Source organism: Drosophila virilis, chromosome 5 (genome assembly GCF_030788295.1).
Source record: "Drosophila virilis strain 15010-1051.87 chromosome 5, Dvir_AGI_RSII-ME, whole genome shotgun sequence".
In the NCBI taxonomy this organism is placed as follows: Eukaryota; Metazoa; Arthropoda; class Insecta; order Diptera; family Drosophilidae; genus Drosophila; species Drosophila virilis.
Window position 1 is genome coordinate 5,147,562 of NC_091547.1, and position 12,040 is coordinate 5,159,601.

Consider the following 12,040-nt stretch of genomic DNA (forward strand, 5'->3'; position numbering starts at 1 on the left):
TTTTTTTTCTAGATACTTTTTTTTGAATTTTTATTTAGAGACAGTATGACAGGAATACGATCGTATAAATAATTAGTACATTGTACTAAAACTAAAGCAGGTAAAAGCTTTACAAGCTCAGATAAAATGTGGGTTGGCTGCATTGAGCGCAGTTGCACGGATAACTGCATTCACCGAGAGCAATTATCCGGAGAGTGGATATTGCGGCTGCTGTAAGCGTAGGCGATAATTTATCCATACACTTTTGACTCTGCAATGCTTGCTTGTGCTACGGGAGGGGCTGACCGTTGCGCTCACGCCATTGGTCCTAGCGCTTTTGATCCCGTTACTTTGTGGATGGCGTGAGCGCAAAAGTTTGTGCGCTTTGTTGTTGCTGCGAATGTCGGCTTAGCGTGAGCGCAAGCCCAATAAGGCAATTTAGTCAGTGTGCGTCTGTTTTATCGATCGGATGGATCCACGGCGTGTGTGTATAAAGTCACTTGCTTTTTAAGTTTAATTGATAATATAGTTTTCTATGCTACGTGTGTGTTAAAGTGATTATATATAAGTTTCTTGCCCATTCTACACCATTAAATTCATATATAATACGCGGTAAACTGTGTAAATGTTTGCAAATTTTTGCTGCAGAGCTTTTTTCACAAGTAAAAATTGGCGCGCTATCCAACGTTATCCACATCCACGGAGAGAGAGAATGAGTGAGAGGAAGAACAAGAGCTTTCTTATGCAGGTAGGCCTGCTTTGTTATACGTATAAATGTACTAAAAATAACTGTAAAGCAATTACGTATTTATCTCAATTTCCATTAACTGGAATAGAGTTGGGTATTTATATAAATTTGCATACCCTTGCAGAGGCTGTCACAAGCATATATATATGGCTGTTATATCCAAATTATTTGTCAAGGAAAGATTTGTTGTAAGAAAAGAAACTCTTAAGTTGTGAAGGGCTATGTAGATCTGTTTTATGTAGGCTATTTCATCTCGAACATAATATTTTTCGTTTAAATTTTTTAATTTTAATGCAATTTTTTATCCTGATTAAAAATATAAATTTGTATCTACCAAAAAAGTTTCTGACTGCATCTAAATGGCTTAAAATATGAGTAAGCAATTAAATTCTAAGTCTTTCCCTTAAATTTGCTGTATTTTGCAACACTACAGCTCTTTAAGAACCGTTTCCAGTGAAATTTTTGCGCTTAAAATTTCTTTTACGATTATTTGTACGAGTGTGTGCAAAATCTGTTGTCGTTGCAGCCATTCAAGTTGTTGTTGCATGACTGTCCGCTTGAGTCGCTCTTGAGTTGGGGCCAAAAGGTGTCCAGTTCAGGCAGCCTTGAGTGCTCTCACGAGTCCTGAATCCTTTGTGAGTGCGCTGTGTTTGAGTGTTTCAAAGGAAAAACATTTCTTGTATTTTTTTTTTTTTAATTTGCTAGCTACAAATGCATTATCCATAGCTGCCGGGTGCGAAGACTTGTCATGCACTTAACCAACGCTTGACTCACTCTTTGTAGTCGAATACACATACACACATACACGCACACATATATACATACAAATATAATTGAGTGTATTTGTCTGATGAATAAAGTTTTCACTCGACTGGCAGATGGTGCGTATGAGTTACGCGCTTTATAATCTGCGAATTATTTACAAAATATGAAAGAGAAGTTACGAGTTAGCAGACACAACACACACACACACACGCACACACACACTCATCGACACACACGCATCGACACACACCCTCAATTTGGGGCGCAATAAAATGGCACTTAACACGTTGCTTAACATGCATAAAACATGGACGAGCCAACAGCTGTTGGCTGCATTTTATGTGCAACATGCGGCATGCCATGGCAACCTGCCACACAATCAGCGACATCATTAAAGCCACATCAGCACAGCGCGGCCAACGGCAATGTGGCAAAAACCAACGTCAACTGTTTTGTACAAATAAGTTACAATAAATGTCAAACAAAGCGCTAACAACTGCCACACCCCCAGCCCAACTTCCGCCTCTCTCCCTATTGTGCCTGTTGTTGTTGTTGTGGTTACTGTTGCGTTGTCGACAAAATTAGCGCGGCAATAGACAAAGGACCAGCCGGCGGAATTTATCATCCCGTACAAGTACAATTCAGTATAGACTGCCGGCCTGTTCAGAGAACTCGCGGTCTTCAATTCAATGCGGGCGGCCAGTCATGAATAGAGGTGGGCAGCGTGGGCGTGGCATTCATTGTTGGTTGGAGTTCATTTTCATAAAATGGTAACACAAAGCGCAAAAGTTGGCTAATTAACAGACATTTGGCAGCGGCTTAGTACTTAACAATACTTATCTCAATGCCAGTGTTGCAAAGTGAGCAATTCAACTTGAATGCCAAGAGTTTATAATTAACAGTGCTGTCAAATTGTTAAGTACTCAGTAAAATTGAACATACCAATATGCCAGTGTTGCAAAGTGTACAATTCAACTTGAATGCGACAAGTTCATAATTAACAGTGCTGTCAAAAAGTTTAATTCTCAATTAAATTGCAAGCAGGTACTTGCCAGTGCTGCAAAGTGCGCTATAAAATTTCATTTAACGGGTTTATATTTCACATATATTCACATATTTATTTCATATACACAGATTTCGAAGCATTCATCTATAATAGCGAAAACATAAAGCGCCTAATTTTTAAAAATGTTAGAAAGCTCAGCTTACCACATAAATATATATGTATATATAAATAGCCACATATGCATGATAATTTAGTTATAGAGACACATAACACTTACGACAACAATGATATTTGATATCCACATAAATTCTTAATAATCATATAATAGTTTACTTTTATGAATATGGGTTCGCTGTAAATTAAATGCTAGTTACATTTCGTTATTACAACAATTATGCCAACTTTTGTGCAGCATATTTATTTGGGAGCGCTTTTTAACGAGCCGAATTCGGAGCTTCGCTTTAACTGCAATATTTGTTAATTTTGTTATTAGATATCTAGCTTAGGTCTAAGAATACATTTTTTAGTTGTAGTGCTGGAAAGCTGTTGTTTAAGTCGATAATTTAAGGGTTATCGATATATCGATAACAGTGATAGTTTTAAACATTTTCAAACATAAAATTTATATTCAATAAATATTTAAACATTTCATTTCGATAATTATCAATAGCGATTACTTACATCGATAGTTTGTGCATAACGACTATCGATATTTCAATACCATTGCAAGTTGTACACATTTTCATAAGTTGAATGTATATTAAATAAATACCGGAACATTTTTAATTCGATAGTTATCGATAACTGTCTACTTTCGGTTTTGCAGCACTGTTATATATATTATGATTATAATTTTAAACGTTGCTCAACACCTAACTGTGAAACAGTTGCAGAGCTGAAACTCGGAACGTTTTTGCAAAGTACTATTTTGATTTTATGACTTTAGCTGCACAAAAGTTTAGCTTAAGGTTTTATTTATTTCTTTTATTAAAGCAACTTTGCATTGATATTTGCTATAGCTTACGATTGTTTATCGGTCTGAAGGGCGGGCGACTATTTATATATTTTTGTTGTTTTCTTTTTTTTCTAGGTGGGGTGCATTTTCATTTGTTTTGGTTTCTAGTTTCAAGTATGGTTATCTATTTGGGCGGGTAGCATGCTTAAAATTGGCTTAGACTATGAGAATTCGTAACAGAGTTTTGTGACTCGATTTGTGGGTGTCTCTGTGTATGTGTGTGTGTGTGTGTGTTGCTTAAAGCGCCTCATCGGCAATATGCTGTTGGTCATTCGCATCGACGCTGACAATGACAACACCTATGCCAGGTGCGAGGCCTAAGCCCGATCTCGATACTAATCCTAAGCCCATGCCCGTGCCATTTCGCTGTTCAGTTGCGTTGTTTGTTGTTGTTGTTGTTGTTATTCCTGTTGCAGTTGCAGTTGTTGTTGCTGCTTCGGCGACATCTTCTGCTATTGTCGTCATCAGCGTCGGCCTGTCCGCCTCCGCTTGCGTATTGGCTGCCATTTGCGGCTGCGAATTGCCAGCTGTTTCCTCCATAAGCGGCTGCCGCTGATGCGCATTGTCCACGCTCGGGCGCCGCAGCAAACGCAGTTTATGGCGCCAGCCATCGATAAGGCGGGACGAGCTGCTTGTGGCGCCTGTCATGCCCAGGCTCTGGCTCCTCGCCCGCTGCTGCTGTGCCAGCAAATGTTGCTGCTGCTGCTGCAGCTGCTGTTGTTGTTGTTGTTGTTGTTGTTGTTGTTGTTGTTGATGTGGGCGATGGGGCGCTGAGGAGCGTCGCTTGGCCGATGCCGACAAGTCCTTTAGTCATACCTTCTCCTCGCCAGGCACTGGCGGACCGCAGCGCACGAACTACAATCAAAAGAACTGAGAATATGCTATCATGGTGGTTGGCAGGTTGGAAAACGGTGCGCTGCATTTTAAACGGTTCGCGGTGTGCGTGAGTGTCTGTGTGTTTTAGTGTGTGTATGTGTGTGAGTGTGCGTATGCGTATGCGTAACATGCGTTTAACAGCAGGAGAACACAGAGTTAGTGAATGGTTGTGTGTCTAGGCTAAATGTGTGCGTGTTAGTGTCTAGGCTAAAAATGTATATGTGTGTATCAGTTATTGCATTCATTAGCTTGCATTGCTCATACGCGCCGTAACCCGAGCTGTTTTAATCTTGAAAAAGAAAATAGGCAAAAGCATGTGAAGCTCATAAGAAATCTTACCGAGACCTGAGTGGCTGTATAAGAGTTGGTCCTTGGTCGATTGCTGAAGCAGACCGTGCGCCATTTGCGCTTCACTTGGGCAATCACCTCGCCATTGAAGAAGCAGAACAATGTGGCCACGCACAAGCCCTGTCCGAAAAGAAAAAGCATATATAATTAATGTTTATTTGGGGGCTTGTGCAAGCGCCAGCCATTTATGTTTATATCCACACAAAAGGCTGCCCGCGTCTAATGCAATTTGGTTTATTTGCCATATTTGGGGCCAGCCTCAACAGTTGCCAATTCATTCGACGCAGCTGTATTTGTGCCCACTAAAACGATCTGTATCTATGCCTCGTATCTGTCAGTTGTCAGTCGGCTTCTGCCTGAGCTTGAGTTGTTTGTCATTTGTCTAGAATAAATTGTGATTGTGCGTGGGTGTCTACCTATGCCTCTAATGCATAGTTGCGTACGTGCAGGGTCTGCTTGCGGGATTGGCTATTCACACATCGCCTGCATATAAATGAAATTGGCAAAAGGGCTTCATTTGATTGCCAATGCACACGTCCTGGCACGCTGCCTAACTCAATCACAAGCACACATAGTTTAGTGTCCTGCGACTTCTACTAAATACCTTGACAACATTCTTTGGCCATTTTATTTAGCTCTTGAAATTGCAACATAGTAAATTCAACGTAAGTTACGTTTAACCTTAACATTAATTTCCCTAAAAGGTTTTAACCTTAACTTCATTTCTAAATAATGTTGAAATAAGAACTATTTAACATAAAATATAATAAAAGGTATCTACGTAAACTTTCAAAACGAATGGGATGTCTATCTTTCTCTTGGAACCGTTGTGGCTTTATTTTTGCCTAGTTACATACCCAGAATTCCCGTCTGAAGTGAATTCGTATTAATCTTCGTTAGCAACTAGATAGATTTCTCATGACCTGCTCTAAGGTTTGAGCCCTAAATACGTCATGCTTCATTTTGAGACTTGTTTTTTTTTTTTTAAGTATTAGCATAAAATTATAAAAGCTTTATATTATCGCTTCTCGTACACGTAGATTGAGCATATGTTACTTTTTGAATAGCTCTGGCATTTTTCAAATAAGTATTAAAGCACATTTGGGCTTCATATGTATGTACTTTAAATTTTATAAGGATCGGACTTTAAGCACCGAAGTTATGCAAGACTGCGCTCCACGAAACATAGTATTCTGTTTGCATCTATGTTGTGGGAAAGCTAAAATGTTTATCACGTAAGGGTATCCGCAAGTCGGACACTTTAATTGATTTGAGCTATTTTCAGTTGTGGTCTAGAACTGACCACAGAGTAATTACTAGTCGACTTGGACTTTTGTTTGTTTTGTATTCACTTTATGCTGTCTTTTGTTGCTGGCTACGCATTTATAAAGATTTTCTGCGGCTTTTACCTATTCCCTTTTATGCGCCCGACATTGGCTCTAATAATTCCAGCAGCTGAGCTCACTTTATGTCGGTTGAATATTATTTAGCTAGTTATTATTCAGACTGATGTTTGCCATTACTCAGCGCCGTTCCGTAGTGCTCGGGGCCCTGTTAGAGTGGGAGTCGGAGTAGCTGCTTCGTAATACTCTGTAATAACCAGTTTTGATTGCTGCATGACATGCAGCTCTCTCTTTGAGCTGATGATTTGCTAATTACTCGAGAAGGCAAAAGTGCAAACTGTTTGCAAAACTAATTAGCAAAGTAGACAGTCAAAGTGGTAACAAATGTGCTTTCGTTTGGGCCATGTTAAGAGCATGTGACACTTACTCCAAAGTTTTCAATTCAATTTATATAAAAATAACAACAGCAGCTGCAGCTAAAGGGACTTAGGAGCAGCTGTTCTATACGTTTTATATGCTCCTCTGAAGTTCTCGGCAAATATATATATCTATTTTTTTCAAGCTTTATTGGAATTCCAGCTGCGGCATTTGATGGGTAAAGGGAAAATATAAAAGTGCCTGACAATAAAATTAAATTAAATATTTGTTGTTGTTAGAGGACTTTGGCTCTAATTGCACTGCCTGTTCAGAGATAATATCAGCGTTTGTTGTTGATTGCATTGCATAGCTCTTCTCATAAATGTCATGAGAATCGTGTTTTTTATTTCTGTTTTTTATTTTCTGCACTGTTGACATTCAGTAAATTCCGAGGCACTAACACAGCAAGTGGCATTGAGCGATGCATTTTATTTATGTGATCAACAGAGGAATTTTCGCTCGCTAGCTTAGGGCTAAAAGAAAATCTAAACGGATTTACTTAAAACAATTTTGAAAGTGTGGCAACAAACTTAAGGATTTTAAAAAATTTGTGAAGAAATAATAATAATAATGATAATATTAATAAAATTTATAATAATAATAATTGGAATGAATTAGAATGACAATGACAATGACAATGACAATGACAATGACAATGACAATGACAATGACAATGACAATGACAGTGACAATGACAATGACAATGACAATGACAATGACAATGACAATGACAATGACAATGACAATGACAATGACAATGACAATGACAATGACAATGACAATGACAATGACAATGACAATGACAATGACAATGACAATGACAATGACAATGACAATGCCTTCTTATTTCTAGCTATGCAGAACACCCATTTTGGGAGCTATGCTTAGAGTTCTTCAATATATTTTTAAGTTTTGGCTTACATTTCATGGCATAATGTCATTGTTTACCCCAAAATCTCTGTAATGTAAGAACTGGGCGTTGTCTATGATAAATATTTTGCCTTCTTGTTGTTTACAGTCCCCAAAAAAACGCAAATACCGCAGTTCTTATGCTTCTGTCTGCTTAGTCGCATTTGGAGTTTCGGTTCTTAGTGTAGACCCATATAAAGTTAATAATATGGACTTTATGGCTCTTAAAAGTTGTACCCAATCTTTTACGAGAGTCGCGCACTGTGCAGCTGCCACAATAAATCCGAAATTATATCTGTACGGGGGGATAAAAAAAGTGCCTCTTGCCAGTTGAAGAAAACTTTACAATTTGCGGGGCGAAAACAACAAATAAAATAATAAAAAGTTGCCGCTTACTGGCTTTAAATACATTTGTGCAAAAGTATTTTGCTTCTGAATTTGTCACTTCAAGTTTATTTTCTCAGTTTTTTTTTTGTTTTGTGTTTTTTGTCTGCGAACGAGTGAAGAAAAGTCACAGATAAACAGCGTATTGTGTCTTAATACCCTGGCGCGTCGTCAATCGTGTAAGAGGGTATCTTCCAGTTACGAAAATTTATTTGAAATATTATTATTATATTATATAATAAAAGTTCATGCAATAAATACAAAAGTTATCTAAGAAACTAAAGTCTACAGTTCGGAGTAAATGTTCTGCAGATAATTGCTTGAGTAACTCGTTGTGCTAAGCGCCAGCACGCTGAGCTCGTGCTTTAAGGATCGAACCCTCGTACGCCCTTTTACTGTAATTTTACTGCAGTCTCTGTCCCATTTGTTGGTCTTGAAGCTGTAATTCAACTGCAGCGTGCTCAGCAGCCACGCCCTCAGGCGCAGAGCAGCACATGAGAATTTAGATTTTTTTATGTGCAGCAACCGCAGACATTGGAATTTAGTTCGAATTTTTATACCCTTGAAGAGGGTATTACAATTTTGTCATGTAATTTGTAACATAGAAGGACACATCTTTAAAGTATATAATGCCTGATTGTTCGACTATCCTTCTGTCTGTTTATTTGCGACTTAGACTTTTGTCTTTTAAGGCAATCGTCACGAAACTATGCATAGTTCATCTTTCTGTTGGAAGAGGTATATATCGGATGGGAACACTATATCGTATATCTGCCATAGGCTCGATTGGCGGAAAAGTTGGTTCATGTATAAAAAATATTTTTGTTTATCAAGTTATCTCGATCATTTATGGGTTAAACCAAACATTTTACAATATCGCAATCGGTCAAAAAATTAATTTATTGTTAGGGAAAATATTCCATTTTCCAAGATATTTTCATCAAGCTTAGCGTTTACGAGCTTTTCCCTACTCACATATCTGCAAATGTCTACAAGGGTATTGAGTCTTCGGCGTGTTGTAGATATACTTTCTTGTTTTATTTTTTTGCTACTGGTTCTGTCGAACAGCTTTTTATAGTTTATTTGTGTTGAAACTAAAAGAACAGCTGAAAATGAGTTGCAGCTCGATTTGGTTTTATGCGTGTGTTTTTACTTTTATTTGTACTCTTACTTTAAACGTTTGTCGTTGGGTGTTCAAATCAAATTTAAAAGAATATCCAACAAAATAACAAAGTCAAATTTTCACTCAGCGTGTTTGCATATTGATTTCAAACCCCCCCCTCCACCCACAAGCCGCCCCACCCCCTACCCCACGATAACCCTGCTGAGCCACAACTCGGTCGCAGTTAAATGAGCTGAGATTTGCGAGCTTTGGGGAGTTCTGCGAGCATGTGCCTGGCATATTAATAATTTGGCCCGCAGGGTTCAGGCATTGATATGGTTTATGGCTTATGATCACGGGTTGGGGGTTGACTTCCCAATAAACAAGCTCTGACATGGTCTTAGGCTTGTTAACATAAATTATGGTGAATATCTTTTGGCACAACCTGCACACTTTTGGCCAATTAAATAGGCATATTTTTTTGCTGCATGCGAATACCCTGTTCTCGGATTTAAGTTAAAGGCCAAACAGCTGAGATAGAAATTTACATACACTAACAGCATAAAGTGTTCAACCTGTGTGCGGGGCCATAAAACAATATTAAACTCTGTCTAAAAGGTGCAGCTATGCTTAGTTGATGGGCTGGCAGATGCCCTGTGTAACAGGCTTATAATTAATCAAAATAAATGTATATTAATATTTATAAAATTGAAATAAATATCAGAGAACAAATGACCTAAGATGAAGGGGGAAACTGTTTCTGTTAATGCAGCTACTTTTTTTTATTAAATAATAAGTCGCATATTCCCCGATAAAATATAGATTTCTGAAAAGCCTGCTTGCAGATCATATTAGCTCAAATTTGTGTCTTCCTATATAAAATTCAAACCAGGCTAAAAGTCGAGCCAACTCTGCGCTTTTGGGGTAACATGGCAATGGCAAAAAAAAAAGGAATTACTTACTTGAAATGAGGCCGTAAATGCCGAGATGACTTGGTATGTATACTCCAAGGGATGCTCCTGACCAGGACGAAACGGCGTTAACATATACTGGAGGCCGAGCAGGGGCACCAGCAGCAGCGTAGCTCTGCACAAGGCGACAGGGAAATAGAGAGAGAGAGAGAGAGAGAGAGAGAGAGAGAGAGAGAGAGAGAGAGAGAGAGAGAGAGAGAGAGAGAGATAAGCGTGAGGGAGCATTGTAATAATACTTGTATTTATGTATAATTCGTTGTCGACGAGCGTATTAAAATGCAAGTCAACGCGGCGTATGCGTAATTTAAAATGTAAAATGAAGCAAAATAAAACTTTCGAACGTAGCCAAGCAAAATGCGAGACGAATAAAAAACAACAACAGAAAAATGATGCTGAAGAAAAACAAGTTGATTACGCATACGGCCCGCGGGCGAGTCGGCCTTTTGTTTTCGTCCCAAAATAACATATTTTTTTTTTTATTGAATTGAAGTCCGTTTAAGAACACTTTGTTTATGGGCGAACTTACCGAAATGCCTGCAAAACAGTGCGTGAGGGTCCGCAGCTGCCCTGAATGCTCGCCGGGGCGTTCAGCTTGAGCAGAACGACGCGCACAATATTGCAAAGGAACAGCAAATTGAGAAAGATTGAAATGCAGACGGGCACTATTAGAATGTAGTTGAAGTCCGTGTCGGTCATCCAGCAGCTAGAGGTGGGGTGGGAGATAGATTGGGGGGAGGGTGGGTTAAGTGAATCTGAGCAGATTGTCATCTAATGAATTGCAAACGAGCTGGTTTACAATTGATTTGATTTCAGTTTGCAAATCATCATCATGTTCCATGTATGCGTGTGTCCACAATCAATTTAGCTATACACACACACACACTCACACACAAGCACACAGTAGCCTGACGCCATGTTTATGCACTTACTGCAGATTCTGTTCCCAACTACCAGTGAATCCACGAGCCAGTCCATAGATGCAAATCACAATGGCCGGCGAACACCAGCCGAAGGCAATCAACCATTTGACCAGCTTTTTCTCCGATATAAACGCGGCTACCAGCACCGTGTGCAAATAGAAGCCCTCGCACAGCATCCACGAATAGTTGGTCAGCAGAAAATAGTGCAAAATGATGTGCAATGCCACGCAATAGCCCTGAAAAGTTGCAGTCAGATATGGTTGGATTTTAAACAGCAGGGAGTTCCGGCATCTCCCTTTCGCTCCCTTCTCTCCCTCTAACTCTTTACTTACCGGGCTTAGCTGCACTAGCTCCGTATTGGGCACCACCACCAGATACCAAATGAGCCACAGCGAACTGTTGGCCGCAAAAGAACTGAACAGATTCATGTGCAGCGTGATGCGGGCGCATTTTAAAGATCTGCAAATAAGCAACAGATGTTTGAATAAATCAGGCAAACGGTAGAAACTATTTGATAAGGAATGGTGTCTGATGTGGGGTATATTGTGGGCGATATCTAAGCATAACATTTAGTTGTTGCGTATCTTTGCTGTATCTGTGTAATCTATATAATTGTTGTGAGAAAAAGACAAAACTTATGAAAATCGGTTGAGTTTTCATAGAGTTATGGGGTTGGGAAATTTTGAACTATGTCTATATACGATGCTTGCGGATATACCCCGACCTTGCCCGTGGCACCTATCGAATTAATTCTGTCAAATATCTCTAAAAATCAGTTTGAAACTTGCATAGAAAAGTTATGAGAGCTATATAATCTGTAACATCTATATGCTCTCTGTAATATATATGATCTATATGATCTGTATGATCTTATGATCTATATAGTGTATGCAGGGCATAAACAAGATTAGCTGCAGGGCAGCTCATCTGCTGCATTTCCACAGAGTTTCCTGTGTGGTTTTAGCAAATGTTTTTTTTTTTCAGACCAAAACTCGTTTATTTGTTTTCCCAAATATTGACATGCATTTACAAAAAAGAAAACACGTATTTGTATTTCACACGGCAAAAGGGGCGCTGTTCGAGAAAGGGTATCAAAAGGGGGGTTTGGGTTCACTCGAATGTCAACATTGACCTCAGTTTTATTAGTTCCGTTTTCGTTTTGTTTTGTTCAATTCGACTGCATTTGGCAGCTGGCCAAAGACCAAGCTGCATATTAATGAAATCTTGCTGAATCTGGTGAATTAATGCATGCCATGC

General features: G+C 39.0%; 1 protein-coding gene across 1 annotated transcript in view; it reads right to left on the reverse strand.

Annotated features, from left to right (window-relative positions):
• Positions 1 to 2,605: 2,605 nt before the first annotated feature.
• The window catches only part of Dh31-R (Diuretic hormone 31 Receptor), a 37,112-nt gene continuing 27,677 nt past the window's right edge, over positions 2,606 to 12,040 (reverse strand). The window contains 6 exon segments of the mRNA XM_032436250.2: positions 2,606 to 4,368; positions 4,729 to 4,857; positions 9,855 to 9,978; positions 10,390 to 10,566; positions 10,793 to 11,019; positions 11,116 to 11,242. Coding sequence (XP_032292141.1) covers positions 3,751 to 4,368; positions 4,729 to 4,857; positions 9,855 to 9,978; positions 10,390 to 10,566; positions 10,793 to 11,019; positions 11,116 to 11,242 — 1,402 coding nt within the window. The 3' untranslated portion in view covers positions 2,606 to 3,750.